Genomic DNA, 18545 nt, shown 5'->3' with positions numbered 1-18545 from the left:
GCTGCATTTCTTAGTATATAGCTTCCTCCCCCCCCCCCAGGGTTCTGCGTTTCTGTCGTCCATTTTGGGGTGGGACACTCTCTACGGAACCCCAATTTTTTATTTTTTAGCCTTGATTTTTACATGCCGGCCAAACCCAGACCCCTCCCCCCAGAGAGGACATTTATATTTTTGTGTGTCATTTCAAAACTGAGCCAAGGCGGAGGCAGTCCTCGACTTACGACTACTGTTGGGACTAGAACTTCGGTCGCTAAGCAGGGCATTGAATTTTCCCCTTTTTTTTTGCTGCAGTCGTTAATAGTCACGAGTTGAACAGTGCCCAATTTTCCCACCTGTTTTGCTCCGGGGGTGAAGCTAGTCACGTCACTGAGCCTGGCCCGATTTTATAACCTTTTTTTTTTTGCTGACGTCGTTAAGCGAATCACGTGGTCCTTAAGTAAACCCAGCTCTCCCCACTGCTTGTGAAGCTTGCCGGGAAGATCGCGAACGGCCACCATCGTCAACGTCTGCCTGAAGTTTTGAGTCACATGATCACAGGGACACAGCCACGGGTCGTTAAGCGAGACAACCCCCAAAGTCAGTCACTTTGTTCAGCAGTGTCCTCACTTTGAGCGGTCACTAAACAAATTGTCGTAAGTTGAGGACTTCCTGTACTCAGAGTCACTTAGTCAAACTGGCGTGTCTCCGTGTATTTTTCACCCCACTGTTCCCTCTCCCCACCAAAATGGGGGTGCATTGGGAAACCCCCCCCCCCGTTTGCATGGCAGCTCCTGTGCCCCCCACCCCACCCCACAGCCGGTCTCTCGCCTCTCTGTCACTTTGTCCTGACGCCCGAATGTCCGTCGTCTGCCTTTCCCTGTCGCCTGGTTCCTGACCGTGCACCGGGTTACGTCTCCTGCCTGCCTGTGCTAACTTCGGATCTGTTTCCTGTTTCGTGCGTGTTTTATTTGTGAGTTTGTGATTTTTTTCTAAAAAAAAAACAACAAAAACAACAAAAAAAAACAGAATATCAACAAGACTGTTGTGCATTGAACTGTAAATGATTTTAGCTTTGTTAAATGGTGCTTGAAAAATCTCGTCCCTTCGTGGCTGGGAAGGAAAAGGTGGATCTGCGAAAGGGATCGGTCGAAAGAGGGGGATTTATAAACGGGATCTTTTTAAAAAGATGACTCTGTAAGAGGGATCTATCAAAAGGGGGGTTTCCTATAAACCAGACTTATAATGAGGGAACTGTATAAAAGGGATCCATCCACAGAGGATTTCTACAAATCAAACATGTAACGAGGGTGGATCTATAAAAGGGATCTATCGGGCTTACAGCAAGAGTGGATCTGTACAAAGGATCCATCAACAGGATTTCTAAAAATCGAACATATGACGGGTGGATCCATAAAAGGGATCTATCAAAAGGGGGTTCTACCAATCAGACTTACAGCAAGAGTGGATCTGTACAAAGAATCTATCAACAGGATTGCTATTAAATCGAACATATAATGGGTGGATCTATAAAAGGGATCTATCAAAAGGGGGTTCTATCAATCAGACTTACAGCAAGAGCGGATCTGTACAAAGAATCCACCAATAAGATTTCTATAAATCAAACACATAAGGCTGGATCTATAAAAGGGATCCATCGAAAGGGGATTTCTATAACCTGACATAAAAAGGGGGTTTATAAACAGGATCTTTTTGAAAGGGTGGATCTATAAAAAGAATCTATCAAAGGGGAGGGGTAGTTCTATAAACCAGATCTATTAAAAGGGTGACCTTATAAATGAACTTGAAAATGAACCTGGCTGCAGCTCATTCTCCCCACTCACTTTCGGTTGACATCAGACTTGTGAAAAAGGGTGTTTTGCAAAACAGTCTTTCCAGGTTGGTAGCCCTCCAAGGGGTTGGACTACAACACCCATCATAACCCAGCCGGCTCAGCCAATATTTGGGGGCAGCGGAATAAAGCAAACTCGGCAACTTTTTAAGATTGGTGGACTTCAACTCCCAGAATCCCCCAGCCGTTCTTTGCCATCAGGAGAGGTGGAGGCAAGAACCCAACGGGAGTCCACGCTGAATTACAAGTTTATTACTCACGTTAAAAACAACAACAACAACAATAGAGAAAGAACAGCAAACGATGCCATTCAGGAGAAAAAGAGGCACGGTTGATCGGCCGATGGCCCGCCTGGACCCTCTCCTCTTTGTACCCATCCCGAAAGCAACGACGGACGGACCTGCCTACACCGTTGACTTTTTTTGTCCCTTTTCCCTCACGGTCCTTGGTACCCGGACAGCCTTCCACCCTACCCAGTGGTTCCGCCCCCCTCCCAATGCAGCTGGCAAAGCCCATCCAGCTGCAGGGAAGGTGAAAAATTACATTTCCCTTTTTTTTTCCTTCCCAGTGGTTGTGCTTTAAAAGGAAAAAAAAAGGGGGGGGTGCATTTAAAATAGCCCTTTGCCCCCCCCTCCTCAAAGTCGCAACGAAAAGATTGCCTTTGTCTCTAATCATGCATTCAACAGGGACATGCAGCGTGCGTATTTTTCCACTGCGAACAATGGCGTGCAAATACACGGGTTGGGGTGCAGGTGCGTGCATACACTTCGGGGAGGGGGGGGCGGCGAGTGGATTGTCCAACTGTTGCCCCCCCCCTCTGCCAAAAGGCTCCCCCCCCTCCCCGAGTCTTTCCCCAGTCTCAATGCACCACTGGGAATTGGGAGACACATTACACGGTTAGCAATAAAATTAAAAAGTTAAAAAAATAAAACTTTAAAAAGGAAAGGAAACGAGAAGTGCCTTTAGTGTGTGTGTGTGTGTGTGTGTTTTTGGGCCGGTCCTGCCCCCCCACCTTCTCCCACGTGGGGTGTTTTTAACTGCCCTCCCCCATGTTTCTCGTTCGTGGCTGGCCGGCCGTCAGCGACGTCCCTTGCTCTGTGTTGGCTTCACAGGACCGTCAGCTCTTCTTCGGGGGCCAAGGAGCTGACGCTGGGGCCGTGGGAGTGTCCGTTGCTGACTCCCCCGTCGAGTTCTTCCTGCAGGAAACGGCCGATTTCTTGGGTCAGGGACGAGCCCTCCAGCTGCCACTCTTGCTCCAGCTGAGCTATTAGCTAGGGAAGAGGAAGAGGAGGAGTGAGTGGAGGAAGCAAGCGGAAAACATCTGGCTCTCAAAGACACCTGAGTTATGCAACCGTCAGCCCTGCCGGGTAGATCAGGCGGGGGGGACACAAGCAGAGAAGCTAATTCTGCATGAAGAAGAGGCTGAAAATGCAAGCCTCCCGCTGTCTCTTTTCCAGCTGGAGAGACTGAGGCCTCTTGCCTCGCCTATCATGCAGCCGAGGGCTCAGCTGCCTCTTATCGGGCTGTTCCCTTAGCAGCATCTCTTCACCCTGAAGTCTTTCCCACGTTCCAGCTTTCTCCTTCACAGGCCGAGAAACTAGGGAGGGTCCCTTGTGAGCCCCTTGCCCTGCCTGTTGTACATCTGAGGGCTCTGCTGTCTCTTATTTGACCGTTGCTAGGCAGGGCTCTTTGCTCCGTCTCCCAAGGTCTTCCCCAGATATCATTACGCATACCTGCACACACTCTGAACTGTTTTCCATAGATCTAGATTCTCCCCCCTCCCCCCCCAGCTTTACAGCCTGAGAAATTAGGGAGGGTCCCTTCTCGCCCTCTTTCTCCACCCATTGTGCAGCGGAGGGCTCAGCTGTCTCTTATCTATTCCCTTAGCAGCATCTCTTCACCCTGAAGTCTTTCCCACATTCTAGCTCTCTCTTTTACTGCCTGAGAAATTAGGGAGGGTCTCTTGTGACCCTCTTTCTCCATCCATTATACATCTGAGGGCTATGCTGACTCTTATCTGACCATTCCTGGGTAAGGTCTCTTTGCTCCGTTTCCAAAAGTCTTTCCCACGTACCTGCACAACTCTGAACTCTTTCCACAGATCTAGATTCTCTCACCCCCTTCCTTTACAGCAGTGGTTCTCCACCTGTGGGTCGGGACCCCATTTGGGGTCGAACGACCATTTCACGAGGGTCGCCAAACAACGCAATCCGCCATTTTTCCCCCCTTTTCCTTAGCGTGCTACTCCCTTTTATTCTATTGGCTTTTGAAAGCCAATAGAATAGACTCTCTTGAATACAATCTAATTCTATTGGCTTTCAAAAGCCAATAGGAATTGTCCAGGCTGTCTCTGCCCTGCTGAGCCCGCCAAAAGTCCCAGTCTGCAAACGGTGCTGCACCAGTTGAGTAGTCCTCGACTTACGACCGGTTGAGTAGTCCTCGACTTACGACTGGTTGCGGGGTTGCGGCATTAAAAAGGTTGAGAACCACTGCTTTACAGCCTAAAGGAACTAGGGAGAGTCCCATCCATTACGCAGCCGAGGGCTCAGCGGTCTCTTATCTGGCTGTTCCCTTAGAACAGTGGTTCTCAACCTTTCTAATGCCGCGACCCCATAATACAGTTCCCCATGTTGTGGTGACCCCTAACCACTTATACATCACCAGGTGCCAGGGGCGTGGCCAAAGAAAAGGGGGAAAAAATGGCAGACAGCCTTGTTTGGCGACCCCCATGAAATGGTCGTTCGACCCCAAATGGGGTCCCGACCCACAGGTTGAGAACCACTGCCTTAGCAGCATCTCTTCGCCCTGTCTCCCGAGGTCCAAGATTGTTCTCGGTGACCCTTGTAAAAATCACCCACCCGGGGTTCTTCGTCCTCAATCAATTGCACCATTTCCTGGTGTCCCAAAAGTAGCTTTTCCTGGCGTCGCTTCTGGGCCTCTTCAAGCTGGAGGAATTGAAGGGAAAAAAAAAACACACACGAGAAAATAAGCAAAGGAGGAGAAGAGCAGCCTTCCAAATTCATCAGCTGGTTCACCACCCATCCTCTTTTCCAGGGGAATCAAAGTTGCCCCTGTTTTGTTTACTCCAGTCTAGACGACTGCCATGTGATTGTCTTGGGGCCACCCCTTGAAGGCCACACAGAAATATTCTCGGGTTCAGAATCTGGGCGCAGATTTAATCCTAAATATGGATTTTTTCACATTTTTGGAGGAGCTGTCTGTGTGCGTGCTCAACTCAAAGCATCACTCCAATAAATTAAGATTCATCCAGAATTGTATCCTTCTTGCCTGTCCTGGAAAGCTTTATAAGTTTGTAAACTTTTAACTTAGTTTCCTATTTATTTATTTTTTTGTGACGCTGATTTACAGTGGTGTTGCGGTGTGCGAGAACGATAGGCGTTAGAAAAAAGAAAACTGAACATTGACAATTAGGAAAATGCTAGATTGTTAGAGGCTTACCCTCCGGATGGAGTTTACGGATTCAGTGATGTGCCTTCTGTTTATCTCGGTTAACTCCCTGGGAGAGACAAAGCAGGTTAAGGACAATCCCTGATCATTCCTTCGTTCGCCCATACCAATCACCCGACATTTTTGCTCTTTCTTCCGGCCCCGCTCTAACTCACATGTCCTTTTTGCTCATCTCGCGAGATTTCGCTTCCGTGATGCTGTTGTGCCGTTTTCGATCCAGAATTCTCTGCAGTTCCTTCTTCTCTCTAACACGCAAAGGGACGACAAGCCACCTTAGTGCTCATCCCACAATGTGTGAATGATCTTTTTATCCCAAATCCTCAAAAAACTTGACCGGGCAGTGTGAGATGCCAAACGGGAGCTAAACGTTTATTATTGAAATTACAACTGGTTTTTGTTTTGTTTTTTTCCTCAACCAAATTTAAAAACGTTGCTCGAGGCTGACGAGAAGCCTTGTAGAGATCGTCCCCGACTTACGACAATTTGTTTAGTGACCGTTCGAAGTGACAACGGCACTGGAAAAAGGGACTGACGACCATTTTTCGCGCTTACGACCGTTGCAGTGTCCCCCCACGGTCACATGATCGAAATTCGGACGCTTGGCAACAGATTCGCATTTATGACGGTCGTAGTCTGCCGGGGTCACTTGATTCCCTTTTGCGAACTTCTGACAGGCAAAGTCAATGGGGAAAGCCAGATTCACTTAACAACGGAGTTACTCATTTAAAAACGGCAGCGATTCACTTAACAACTGTGGCAAGAAAAGTCGTAAAATGGGGCAAAACTCATTTCGCAAATGTCTCAGTTCACAACAGAAATTGTGGTCGTTAAGTCAAGGATTACGTGTATAAGGCTCCCACATAGGGGAGAAGAGGAATTAACAGCCTGATCAGGAAAAAAAAATGCTTTTCTGAAGTCCCAAAAGCCACACCCCGAGGGTGACGACAGGCGGCGGGATGAAGCGAAAGGCAAAATTCCCAACGCTCCTCATCGCCGGAAGCTTCTCGTCGCGTTACGAACTCACTTCTCGCTCGTTTCTTTCAGCTTCTTCAACTGAGCCGTCTGATAATCTTGAGCGATGTCTCTTAAACGCTGCTGAGCCTGGGGGAAGAAGCCAGAGGAAAGCAGAGCACAGGAACTTAACAACAACAACAATAATAATAAATTTGGGAGGGACCTTGGAGGTCATCTAGTCCAACCTCCTGCCTTTTTGCCACGAGGACTAGAAACAGGGATCTCCGCAGTCACCAATCGGGCTGTGCCTGGCCAGAGGACTGGGGAGAGCAGGGGTTGGTCCACAAGTCATAAAAGGGCCACATTTGAAGACCCCTGGTGTAGATGATACCTGGTGCAGGTGATCTCGCTTCATCTCCCTCTCCACCTGGTGCTGAGCCTCGCGTAGCCGTAGCAGACCCTCCTGCATTTGCCATTCCTGAAGATCCAGCTTCCGTTGAGGTTCCTCATGGTCCTGTCCTGGCCGGGCTCCCTCTAAAGAGCTTTGAGACCTGCCAAAAAAGAGGGCATGTTAGCAACCTTCCAGTATTTGAGGGGCAGCCACAGAGAATAATAATAATAATAAAGTTGGAAGGGGCCTTGGAGGACTTCTAGTCCAACCCCCTGCTCAGGCAGGAAACCCTAGACCATTTCAGACAAATGGCTGTCCAGTCTCTTCTTAAAAACTTCCAGTGTTGGAGCATTCACCGCTTCTGGAGGCAGGATTGTTCCACTGCTTAATTGTCAGGAAATTTTTCTTTAGTTCCAGGTTGCTTCTCTCCTGGATGAGTTTCCATCCGTTGCTTCTTGTCCTGCCTTTTAGTGCTTTGGAGAAGAGGGAGTCAACCTATTCCCCCAAAGCGCCCGAAGGCAGGACAAGAAGCAACGGATGGAAACTAATGCAGGAGCAGCCTGGAATTAAGGAGGAATTTCCTGAAAGTGAGAACAATTAACCAGTGGAACGGCTTGCCACCAGAAGTTGTGGGTACTCCAACACTGGAGGTTTTCAAGACGACACTGGCTAACTACTGGTCATCCTTGACTTACCACCACAAGGGAGCATAAACTTTCTGTTGCTAAAGGAGACAGCTGTTAAGTGAATTTTGCCCCATTTTACGACCTTTCTTTTCTCCGTTGTTAAGGGAATCACTGAAGTTGTTAAGTTAGTATCGCCGTCGTTTAAGTGCATCTGCCTGGAAAACCTGCTGTTAATCTCCTTCTAGGCCTAAAAAAAATTGCTCTAAATCTTCTTTTCTGCCTAGTAAATTGGCTTTAAAGTCTGTCTTTCTGCATGACGAATCTGCTGTAAATCTCCTTTTTGGCATGGAGAATCTGTCCTACTTCTCATTTTCAGCATGGAAAAATTGCTCTCAATCTCTCTTTCTCAGCAGCAGAAAACCTGCTGTAATTCTCTTTTCCCCCTGCATGGCAAATCTCATCCAAACGTCCTTTTTCTGGGCTTCTTGTGGGACACACTTGGCTAAAAAATCTGATATTATTCTCACCCTTCCCGGCTACGCAGCCGGCTTTTTTCCAGCTGCGCGTTCTGCTTTTTGTTGAGGCTGCAAATTTTTTTCATGTGTTTGCGACGGAGCTCCTTCAGCTCCCGATACTGCTTCTTCAGCAACTTCACAAAAGCCTTTTGCTGCTTCAGTTCTTCCACAGAAGGCGGGGACACCTCTGGAAGGGAAGAGCAAAGCATGAGGGTTTGCGGAGTCCAAGTCTCCGGTGAGAAGGAAACGGGAAGGGAAGGGAGACGGCGAGACGGCGAGAAAGAATAACAGATCGTGCCGTCCCCGGCTTCTCCGTTCTCAAGTTTTTTTTTTCTCCGCGTCAATATGGACTAGGAACTTGAGTGGCTGGTTTTTTAAAAAAAATATTTATTAAATTTTTATGCTGCCCGTCTGATGGATCAAGCGACTCTCGGCGGCTTGTAAAACCGGAAATGTAAATAGGCACGTAATCCTCGGGAATTTCCAAGGTGGTTATTAAAGGAGTTGCTTCTGATTTTACGATCTTACGGTCGTGAAGCAAATCACCACCGTTCTTAAGTGAAGTGTGTGGTCTTTAAGTGAATTGGCTCCCCCCCCCCTTGGGAAGGTCGTGAATATGGATCGCATGACCCCGGACGCTGCAACCGTTGTAAATACGTGCCGCTTGCAAAGTGCTGATCACGCAAATCGTGAGGATGCTGCAACGGTCGTGAGCACGAGGACCCGTCGTAAGTCGTAACTTTCCACTGCTGTCAACGGGCACCCTTTGGGGTTAAGGGGGCTGGCAAAACATCCCCATCCTTACCTGCCAGGACGCTTGCAATCAGGTCATCTCTCTGGCCTAGAGAATACAGGAAGAGAAGGAATGCAGAGTTTGGGAGGAAAAACGGACTTCAGAGCTTCTAACATTCCAATCTCAAAACTGGGCTGGGCAGAAAAATGTGGGGCCCCGTTCTTTCTCCCCCAACATTCCCACGGTGGGCAAAAAGACCCCACTCCCCCTCATTCCAGCAGCCAATAGGAATGTTATACAGGCTGAGGAAATTTCTCCATGCAGCATGTTCTTTCAGCCTTTGTGGCGCAGTGGTTAAGAATGCAGCATTGCAGGCTGACTCTGCCGACTGCCAGCAGTTCGATCCTGGGCGGTTCAAGGTTGACTCAGCCTTCCGTCCTTCTGAGGTCGGTAAAAACGAGGACCCAGATTGTTGGGGGACAAGAGGCTGACTCTGTAAGCCACTGAGAGAAGGGCTGTAAAGCACTGTGAAGCGGTATATAAGTCTAAGTGCTATTGTCCTTCCTTCCTTCCTTCCTTCCTTCCTTCCTTCCTTCCTTCCTTCCTTCCTTCCTTCCTTCCTTCCTTCCTTTGTATGATTAGAATGCAGTATTGCAGGATAACTCTGCCGACTGCCAGCAGTTTGATCCTGACCAGCTCAAACAGCCTTCCGTTCTTGCGAGGTCGGTAAAAACAAGGACCCAGATAAAGCACCGTGAAGCGGTCTAAAAGTCTAAGTGCTATTGCTATTGCTTCACCTTGACTGGGGATGATGCTGGGGGTCCGAGTTGGGGGCAACACATCCGGGAGGGGTTTCTGGACCTCCCGGGCCGGCCCCGTGGTGGTGCAAGACGGACTCCTCAATAGGGACTCCTTTGGCTTCTCCATGTTCTCCTGCCAAACGGGGGGGGGGGAGGGAATAGGGGGAAATGAAGGTGGGCATTCCAACCCTTTTAAATGCCCGCCCTCTCTCTCTCTGCCACCCCAAATTGCTCTGTGACACCCGCCGGGCCGTCTCGTCGCAAAAACGGACCCCTCAATTTAATGCAAAAATGACGCGGGCATCTCCACCCTCCGTAACCTGTCCGCCTCATTGCGCGTCGTCTCACTCCGGAAGTCCTCACCTCCCTCTCCCCAATCAGGGCAGCCAGCTGTTTGGCCCGCTGGTCCATTAAGCTGACGTGCTTAATTGGGTTAATCAACGCCTCGGCATAATCTGGGGAGAGAAGAAAGAGAGCCTTAAGGCCCGCCGCTTTCCTAAGAAAACATGGATTGGGATTAGACGGGGATTAGACAAGAGATGGCCGGAGAATCTGGTCCCGATGCTCAGAGCCTGGCTTTCTCTATCGCACGTCCGTATGCTACCGCGTCTATCCTACCGCGAGACGGAGATTACAGGGAGTCCTCAATTAACAACGGTTCGTTTAGTGACCATTCAAAGTTACAACGGCACGGGGAAAAAGAGACTCAGGTCCCTCCAGTGACCAGGGGGATGCTGCCCCATTTTGCGACCTTTCTCCGTTATATATCTACGTGTATTTACACGCTTTATTTCGGTTTTATTCAATGTATGATCCCTATAAGCCAGGGGTCTTCAAACTTGGCCACTTTTAAGACTTGTGGACTTCAACTCCCAGAATTCCTCAGGCTGGCTGAGGAATTCTGGGAGTTGAAGTCCACAAGTCTTAAAAGTGGCCAGGTTTGAAGACCCCTTGCAGTAAGCGGACTGCTGAAGTTGTTAAGTTAGCAACACAGTTGTTAAGTGGACCTGCCTTCCCCATTGGGCTTTGCTTGTCAGAAGGTCACAAAAGCAGACCACCACACACACACACACACACACACACACACACACACACACACAGGGACACTGCAAGCGTCATCAATAGGAGTGACCCTGAAAATGCCACAACGGTCGTTAAAATTGAAAAACGTTCAGAAGTCCCCCCCTTTTTTTGTGTGTGTAACTTTGATCGGTCGCTGAAGATAGGGTTGTAAATGGAGGATTGCCTGCGTGGTTTTGGTGGGCTAATCCGGTCTACCTTGCAGGGCCGACGGCATCAGAGTGTCCCCACCCACCCAGGAAGGACCCGCCCCCTTTCCACAAGCCATTATTACTTTGATGATCGTCGGGAATGTAGTCGCAAGCTTCCGTGTAGACCAGCAAGGCCGGGAGACAGAGGGGCTGGTTGCTTTCACTGCGCAGGGAAATGTAGTGGTATCCTGAGAAAGAGAAAATCACACACACACACACACAGACACACAACATTAGCACAGAAGTGTTAAGTCCTGATCTCCAGGATCTCCAGATAATTATAATATTGGAAGCGATCTTCTAATTGCATTTCCTGCCCAAAGAGATAAATAAAAACATGGAATATGATGCGCTGGGATTATTTGTATAGAGTCAGTTTGGTCTAATGATTAAGGCGACAGGTAGAAACCAGGAGACGGTGAGTTCTAGTCCCGCCTTAGATATGAAAGCCAACTCGGTGACTTTGGGCCAATCATCAGGAGATTTGAGAGTTCTAGTCCCGCCTTAGGCATGAAAGCCAGCTGGGTGACTTTGGGCCAATCACCAGGAGATGGAGAGTTCTAGTCCCGCCTTAGGCACAAATGCCAGCTGGGTGACTTTGGGCCAATCACCAGGAGATGGAGAGTTCTAGTCCTGCCTTAGGCACGAATGCCAGCTGGGTGACTTTGGGCCAATCACCAGGAGACGGTGAGTTTTAGTCCGCCTTAGGCACAAATGCAAGCTGGGTGACTTTGGGCCAATCACCAGGAGATGGTGAGTTCTAGTCCCGCGTTAGGCACGAATGCGAGCTGGGTGACATTGGGCCAATCACCAGGAGACGGTGAGTTCTAGTCCTTCCTCAAGCATGAAAATCCCATTATTCTGCAGAAGGGGGACGAGGGAACCAACTCTGCAATAACTTTGCCGCTGGGGGGGGGGGGGAATAGAGGAACTCACCTGCACAGATGGCAGAGACGGGCAAGATCCGATGCCCCACAAATTTGCCACCCTCCTCAAAAACCGCGATGCGCAGCGAGGCAAGGGTTGGCAGCACGACCTGGGCAAACAGAGAGTAGAAAGAACTGCTGGAGGGAAGAGCCGAGTTCAGATTGTGCCATGGATGCTCCACAAACACACACTCGTACACACACATAACACAACCTTTGTGAATGGAGCGGAACAAAACGAAAGGCCATTCACCTCAAAGAGACAAAATTTAATTTGGGGGCAGATCAGCAAAAGCTGAGATTCCGGGCGAGAAAGAGACGCACTCTGCACATGCTCAGAAGTACCCTGCTCCATGGCCTCAAGGAACGTCAATGCTGCCCACCTCCATGCTCACCTTCTGGAAGACAAAGGGCTCCTCATCCCAAACGGGGTTGAAGGAGTTGCCCTGGGAGGTCCGAGTGCGAAATTTGCGCTTGGTGTCCACCGGCAGCCCAAACATGTCCACCTCGACGTAGATGCCGATCCTCTTATCCGAGAGAAACTGACCGGAGATAATCTGAGAAGATGCGTTTCCCGTCTTAGTTCTAAAACTCTGGTGGAATTCGCTTGCCAGTTTCTGACACAGCTCTCTGTATATGCTCAGAAGAACTCTCTTCCACTCAGATTGCTGGCTCAAATAGGTTTGCTTGTCGATTTTCCTCCCTCCCTCCCTCCCTTCTTTCTTCCTTCCTTCCTTCCCATCTTCCTTCCTTCTCTTTTCCTTCTTTCCTTTTTTCTTTTCTTTTCCTTCTTCTTTTCTTCCTCCCTCCTTCCCTTTTTATTCCTTCTCTTTTCCTTCCTTTTTTTCTTCCTTTTCCTTCCTTCCTGCTTGCCTTCTACTTTCCTTCCCTTTCTGTCAATCTTTCTTCTCCTTCCTTCTTTCCTTTCCTTCTTCCGTCCTTTTCTCCCTCCCTTCTTTCCCTTTTTCTTCCTTTCTTCCTTTCTTTCCTTCCCTTTTCTTTCTCCCTCTTGTTCCCTTTTTCCTTCCTCCCTTTTCCTTTCCTTTCTCCCTCCCTTCTTCCCTTTTTCCTTTCTCCCTCCCTTCTTCCTTCCTTCCTTCCTTCCCTCCCTCCCCGCTCCCCTCAAAGTCACAACCGACAGGTATCTACACAGTTTCCACCCAATTTTACGCCCCGTCCACCTCGCCATGCCTCCCAACCTTCACTCTGACGGTGTTCGCCACGATGCCATCAACAATGTCTTCGGTGAACGGGTCGAAAAACTTGTCCGACCGTCGCATAAATTCGGGCTTGAGCAAGTAGCCGCTCCGGCGGTTGTATTCGAAGGTGCCCAGATTCAGCTGCATTGGCAAGTCTGCGTGGAGGGGGGGGGGAATACCGAAAATGCAAACCAAGTTCCTAGTCCTCATTATACTAGCAGAGGCCAAGCTGACGGCAACCCGCAAAGCCGCTGGGTACGCGCTGGGCAGCCCACAGCTCTCTTTCTCCCTTGTATTTAGAGGCGAAGATTATTTATCTAGAGGGGCTCGTGTTTTTATTGAGAATTTAAAGCGTCGAGGCATATTTTAGGGGCAGACAGGACGCTACAAAATGGTAGGGAAATTCATTTATCAAAGTCGCCCGCTTTTTGGCCAAGGCACCAAAAACCGTTTAAAAAAAATAAAGGTGAATTTTAGCACCCTGCGTAAAGCACAGAAACTTCTGTTTTAGCGGCCACTCAGTCGTCAGAGGGACGGCCCATAAATTTAATGAATTTAATAAATCATCGCCATTGTCCTTCCAAATTCCTCTGGGTTGACATTTTGAGGGTCAGCTAAACTACAAGCGATCTCATTCAACCGATCTAAACAAGGCTGCAGCGAAAAGTTCCAGGGAAACGGCTGCCCTTTGTAAACGCGTACACGCCTGGGCAAGTTCCTAGTCCTCATGGGCCTCCAGAAGGGGAACTCACCCAGGCTTTGAAAATTAAGGGCCACCATCTGACAGCCGGCGTTCCAGAAGAGCTGTGGCATGTAGTTGGAGGAATCCACGCGTGTCCCTTTGGGGTAGATTCGGCTGAGCTGTTTCTTGTTGTATCTGGGAGGGATCCGTGTCAAGGCCGCAAAGCTGGTAAGGGTGGTCAGCTGTCCAGCTGGCTATCAACGTGTGTCTCGCCGCGCAAAGCCATCCCATCCAACCTATTCCTCACCTTTCCTTTCAATTCAGCCTTCCTTCTTAACATTAGAATTATGAACCACACCATGGGGTGGGATCCGAGAGGTCATTTATTCCAACCCCTACTCCAGGCAGGATCCCTTAGAGCAGGGGTAGGCAACCTTGGCTCTTTTATGACTGGTGGACTTCAACTCCCAGAATTCCTGAGCCAGCCATGCTGAGGGGAAAGGGAGAGGTTTCCAAGCTGAGCCATGCTGGCCCAGAAATTCTGGGAGTTGAAGTCCACGAGTCATAAAAGGGCCAAAATTGCCTACCCCTGGCCTAGAGCAACGAGGTCCTAATATCCCTGGGGTTGACCCCAAAATTCTCTCAGGAGTCGTCAAAATTGACGCTGCAAGCAGTTCTCAATTTAGTGACCATTCAAAGTTATGACGGTACTTAAAAAGTGACGGTTTTTCACCCTTAACGACCGTTGCAGGATCCCCGTGGTCATGTGATCAAAATTCAGACGCTTAGCGACTGACTCACATTTATGACGGTCACTGTGTCCTCGGGGTTATGCGATCCCCTTTTTGTGTCCTTCCGATGAGCAAAACCGGGTCACTAACTTAACAATTGCAGTGATTCATTTAACAACTGTGGCAAAGAAAGCTTATAAAACGAGGCAAAAACTCCCTTAACATCAGATTCGAATCCCACCCCACCATCGTGATCACTTGGACCAGAGTGAAAACATCAATTTAAACGTTTAATGCAGGAAATACTGATAAATATCAGCCGTGCCAAAGCCTGATCATTTTAAAAAGAGGGAAGGGGCGTCTGAGAGACGAGAGACATGGGTTCGAGAGCTCCATGTTGGTTTGGGAACTATCCAGGATACTCAACAAACTCCATGGGGCTGTTTGTCAGCTGCTCCAGTCCTTTGGTCTCCACGAAGGAAGACATTTCATAACATTTGTTGCCTTCTAGAAGAGCAGAAAGGAAAGAAAAAGCAGGTCAGTTTTCTGCACGCGCCTAGGGCCCCGTTTTTCCCATAACGACAACCCTGCGAGGTAAAGGCTGGTTAGAAAGAGAGAGACTAGCCCTCCATCACTAAGGGAATTTGCCCCACCAAGTTTGCTTTAAATCTGGCTAGTGGAATTTTGGACACGCAAAGGAACCGGCTATCATTCAAATGAAACATCCTGAATTTGATGACTGTCCAGCCGCGTATTTAAGCACTCAAGACAAGTCTCTTCTCAAGGATCAGGGTTTTTGCAAGGAAGGAGGGAGAGTCCAAAATAAAAAAAAAAATCACAATGGTAGCCTCTACAAAGGAATGAAAACCCTGTTTTGATTATGGTTATGATTAGAGTTATCATACACGCTTTCTCATAGAGCAGGGGTCTGCAAACTTGGCAACTTTTAAGACTTGTGGACTTCCAGAATTCCTTAGCCGGCTAGATTGCTGAAAATCAGGGGTCTTAAAATTGGCAACTTTAAAACTTGTGGACTTCAACTCCCAGAATTCCCCAGCCAGCCAGCCCCCCCCCCAAAAGGCTGTAAAATGGGGTGCAGTCTCACGTTGCCTCAATTAATCACTGTGACAAATTTTCTGGCTGTTTTAAGTCGAGGACTCCCTGTATTTCCCTCCCCCCCCCCCGAGAAAATATGGCCACTGTAATTAAGAGTCACATTAATAACCAGGCACCCCCCGGGACACATTTCTACACCCCAAAAGGTCCCCGATTCAAAAGGCAGAAGCTGTCAATTCAGCCGCCATTGAGCTGGGCACCATCGCTCGTCCGTGTCTCCCCCCCACCCCCCCAACTCACTGCTGGCTGCTTCGAAGGACTTGAACTTGACCGGTTCGATGTAATTGACCAACGTTGACATCTCCTCTGTGGCGTTGACTTCGCTGCTGGCGGTGCCCTGCGGGCGATCGGGGAGTTGGGGAAAAAAAATGGGAAAAAGCAGTGACACAATGCAAAACTTTGAAAGCTGTCCGAATTGTCTTAAAACTCCATTTCCCAGAATCCCCTCTGGCTCCAGGCTGGTGAGAAAACCTGGGAAATGGAATCTTTACTCATCGGAGCTCTTGCGATGACTCCTGGGAGTTACAGAAATAAAACACAGGTAGTCCTCGACTTATAACTGTTCCAAGTTACCACGCCACTGAAAAAAAGGACTTATGGCCGTTGTTCACACTTACGACCTTTGCGGCTTCCCCCACTTTACACTTATGACCGTTGCCACATCAGGTGATCAAAATTCGGACACTTGGCAAGCGGTTCGTATTTATGACGGTCGCGGTGTCCCAGGGTCATGTGACCCGCTTTTGAGACCCTCCGACAAGCAATGTCAGTGGGGAAGCTGGATTCGTTTAACGACCGTGTGACTAAGTTAACAGCTGCAATGATTCACTTAACAACTCTGGCAGGAAAAGCCGTAAAGTGGGGCACTTAAAAAGTTTTCTGTTAGCAACATAAATCTTGGGCTCAATGGTGGCCATAACTTGAGGACTAGCTGTAACTCCACGGTTTTCTTTTGTTTCCTCTCCAAGGCCTCTTTGAAAGTCATTGGTGCACCCCAAAATATTCCGGATGTGCCTGGCCAAAGTTCCCCCTTGCACGTACCTCATCGGTGGTAGGTTTTTTAGGGTCTGGCTGTTCTTCTTCCTCCTCACTTTCAGCTTCCCGGTCTGGAGGTGGGGAGAAAGGAAGGGGTTAGGGGGGGATCTGTGGGATGGGTAAAACGCCACTTTGTCAGCTGAACCCCCAAAGAACTACAGTTCCCAGGTGAGTTAACTGTTAAAAATTACATAAAGATTCTATCTGGGCTATCATTTAAAAGAGAATTTTTTTTAAACTTAGCAAGTTTAAGATGTTTAGATGTCAGCTCCCAGAATTCCCCAGCCAGTAGACTTTAAGATGTTGGACTTCAACTCCCAGAAGTCCCCAGCCAGCATGCTTCAAAAGGGATGGACCCCCAGAATTCCTTTAAGTAGACTTCAACTCCCAGAATCCCCCAGCCAGCCTGCTTTAAGATAGGTGGACTTCAACTCCCAGAATCCCCCAGCCAGCCTGCTTTAAGGTGGATGGACTAACTCCCAGAATCCCCCAGCCAGCCTGCTTTAAGGTGGGTGGACTTCAACTCCCAGAATCCCCTAGCCAGCCTGCTTTAAGGCGGGTGGATTCAATTCCCAGAATCCCCCAGCCAGCCTGCTTTAAGGTGGGTGGACTTCAACTCCCAGAATTCCATAGCTGGCTTATTGGGAAAACCTTTTCTTCACCTTAGTTTGGACATGCAGCTGTCTGGGGATGTTTTCCCAGGGAAGTCTCACCAATAGATTTGCGGGGTTCCCCTAGTTTTGCCATCCTGTCGGGGGTCTTCTCCTCCCCGTTGGTCAGGATCAAGGAAAGGATCTCGGGCTGTTCAGCGAAGGGAGACCCTGCAGGAGAGGAAGACATGAGGAAGAAAAATCAACCGGCTTTTGGGTTTGCTTTCCCCTCCTCGGCTATTTTGCATTGCGTGCTGTGGCCGCTCAGACCGGGACGATATCATCAGCTTCTTGTTCCCGCTGAGCTGTCACGGATGGCTGGCCTGAGGTTAAATTTCCTGTGCGACATGAAATGATGGCTTGTGATTATAGATAGATTATGGAAAGAAGAGGGCTTGTTGTAAGCCTCGAGCGAGAGGCAAATTTAGAATTATATGTGCGGTAAAGAAGGTGGGAAGCGACGTCTTTGTATTGAATCTTTTTCTTTCTTTCCTGCCTTTTTTCAACTTTCCTTCTTTGCTTTCTTACACTGTTTTTTCTTTGACTCCTTCCCTTTCCTCCCCTCCCTCCCTCCCCTTCCTTTCTTCCTTCCTTGTTTAATTCCTTCCTTCCCTTTCTCCCTCCCTCCTCCCTTTCTTTCCTCTCCTTTCTTCCTCCCCTTCCCCTTCCCTCTTTCCCTCCCCTCCTCCCCTTCCCCTTCCTTCCTTCCTTCCTCCCTCACTGGAGGTTTTCAAGAAGACCGGATAGCCATGTGGAATAGGGTTTCCTGGCTGAGCAGGGGGATGGTCTAGATGATCTCCAGGGTCCCTTCCAACTCTATTATTCTGATATTCCTTCCTTCCTCCCTCTCTTCCTTCCTTTCTACCTTCCTCCCCCCTTCCTTTCTTCCTTCTTTCGTTCCCTCCTTCTTCGCTATTTTCCCTCCCTTCAGCCCCTGGACTTTGCATGGAGCAAAGATTCGGCTTCTTGGCTAACCAAGACTGAATCTTCCCCCCAAAAGAAAAGCCACCATCCAGAGTCGCTTTGGATGGTGTGATGGGCTGCATGTGGATTTAATAAATAAATAAACAAACAAAAAAACTTTGGGGCACCTACCCAGGGCGGGAGACCCCGGCTCGCCCACCCCAGAAGAGTCACTATAGGAGCTGGGCGTCTGCTCCAGAACCCGTTTGCGGACGCTGCCTTCCGTCCCCTTGGCGTGGGTGCGGCGCTTCTTGTTTTTCACCAGAATGCGCCCCAATAATTCCTGGGGGCTCGGTAAGGGTACGCCGGGCTGGAGCTGCAGGAAGAGGGGGAAAGACAAATTGGGAAACCAGCTGAGCCAAAAGACAAAAAGAAAAACCCTTAATTTGGAAAAAGAGGCAGACGTGGAGGACTATCAAAGATCATCTGTTCTTCCCATGTCTCTTATATATACAGACGGTCCTCAATTTACAACAGTTTGTAAACAATTGGTAAACAGCAAGGTCCATCGAGAGCAGGGGTCTTCAAACTTGGCCCTTTGATGACTTGTGGACTTCAACTCCCAGAATTCCTCAGCCAGGATGTGTGCCTGGCTGAGGTATTCTGGGAGTTGAAGTCCACAAGCTGGGATCTTCAAACTTGGCCCTTTGATGACTT

The 18545-nt window shown here is 48.9% G+C and overlaps 1 protein-coding gene across 1 annotated transcript in view; it reads right to left on the bottom strand.

Annotated features, from left to right (window-relative positions):
- Nucleotides 1-2064: 2064 nt before the first annotated feature.
- The window catches only part of PLCB3 (phospholipase C beta 3), a 39261-nt gene continuing 22780 nt past the window's right edge, over nt 2065-18545 (bottom strand). The window contains exons 14-33 of the mRNA XM_039363535.1: nt 18021-18204; nt 16989-17096; nt 16282-16346; nt 15481-15577; nt 14547-14631; nt 13464-13588; nt 12712-12866; nt 11908-12069; nt 11523-11622; nt 10670-10774; nt 9679-9770; nt 9313-9448; nt 8588-8623; nt 7795-7969; nt 6642-6801; nt 6321-6397; nt 5452-5541; nt 5288-5345; nt 4687-4773; nt 2065-3099 (exon numbers count right to left, since the gene is read on the bottom strand). Coding sequence (XP_039219469.1) covers nt 2935-3099; nt 4687-4773; nt 5288-5345; nt 5452-5541; nt 6321-6397; nt 6642-6801; nt 7795-7969; nt 8588-8623; nt 9313-9448; nt 9679-9770; nt 10670-10774; nt 11523-11622; nt 11908-12069; nt 12712-12866; nt 13464-13588; nt 14547-14631; nt 15481-15577; nt 16282-16346; nt 16989-17096; nt 18021-18204 — 2262 coding nt within the window. The 3' untranslated portion in view covers nt 2065-2934. The remainder of the gene's footprint in view (nt 3100-4686; nt 4774-5287; nt 5346-5451; nt 5542-6320; nt 6398-6641; nt 6802-7794; nt 7970-8587; nt 8624-9312; nt 9449-9678; nt 9771-10669; nt 10775-11522; nt 11623-11907; nt 12070-12711; nt 12867-13463; nt 13589-14546; nt 14632-15480; nt 15578-16281; nt 16347-16988; nt 17097-18020; nt 18205-18545) is intronic.

The sequence above is a fragment of the Crotalus tigris genome, unplaced genomic scaffold (assembly GCF_016545835.1).
Source record: "Crotalus tigris isolate CLP2741 ecotype Arizona unplaced genomic scaffold, ASM1654583v1 scf7180000019553.37968852642:3898890, whole genome shotgun sequence".
NCBI classification, from domain to species: domain Eukaryota; kingdom Metazoa; phylum Chordata; class Lepidosauria; order Squamata; family Viperidae; genus Crotalus; species Crotalus tigris.
Note: the sequence above shows the minus strand (reverse complement) of the source record. Positions and strands in the feature narration are given on the sequence as shown.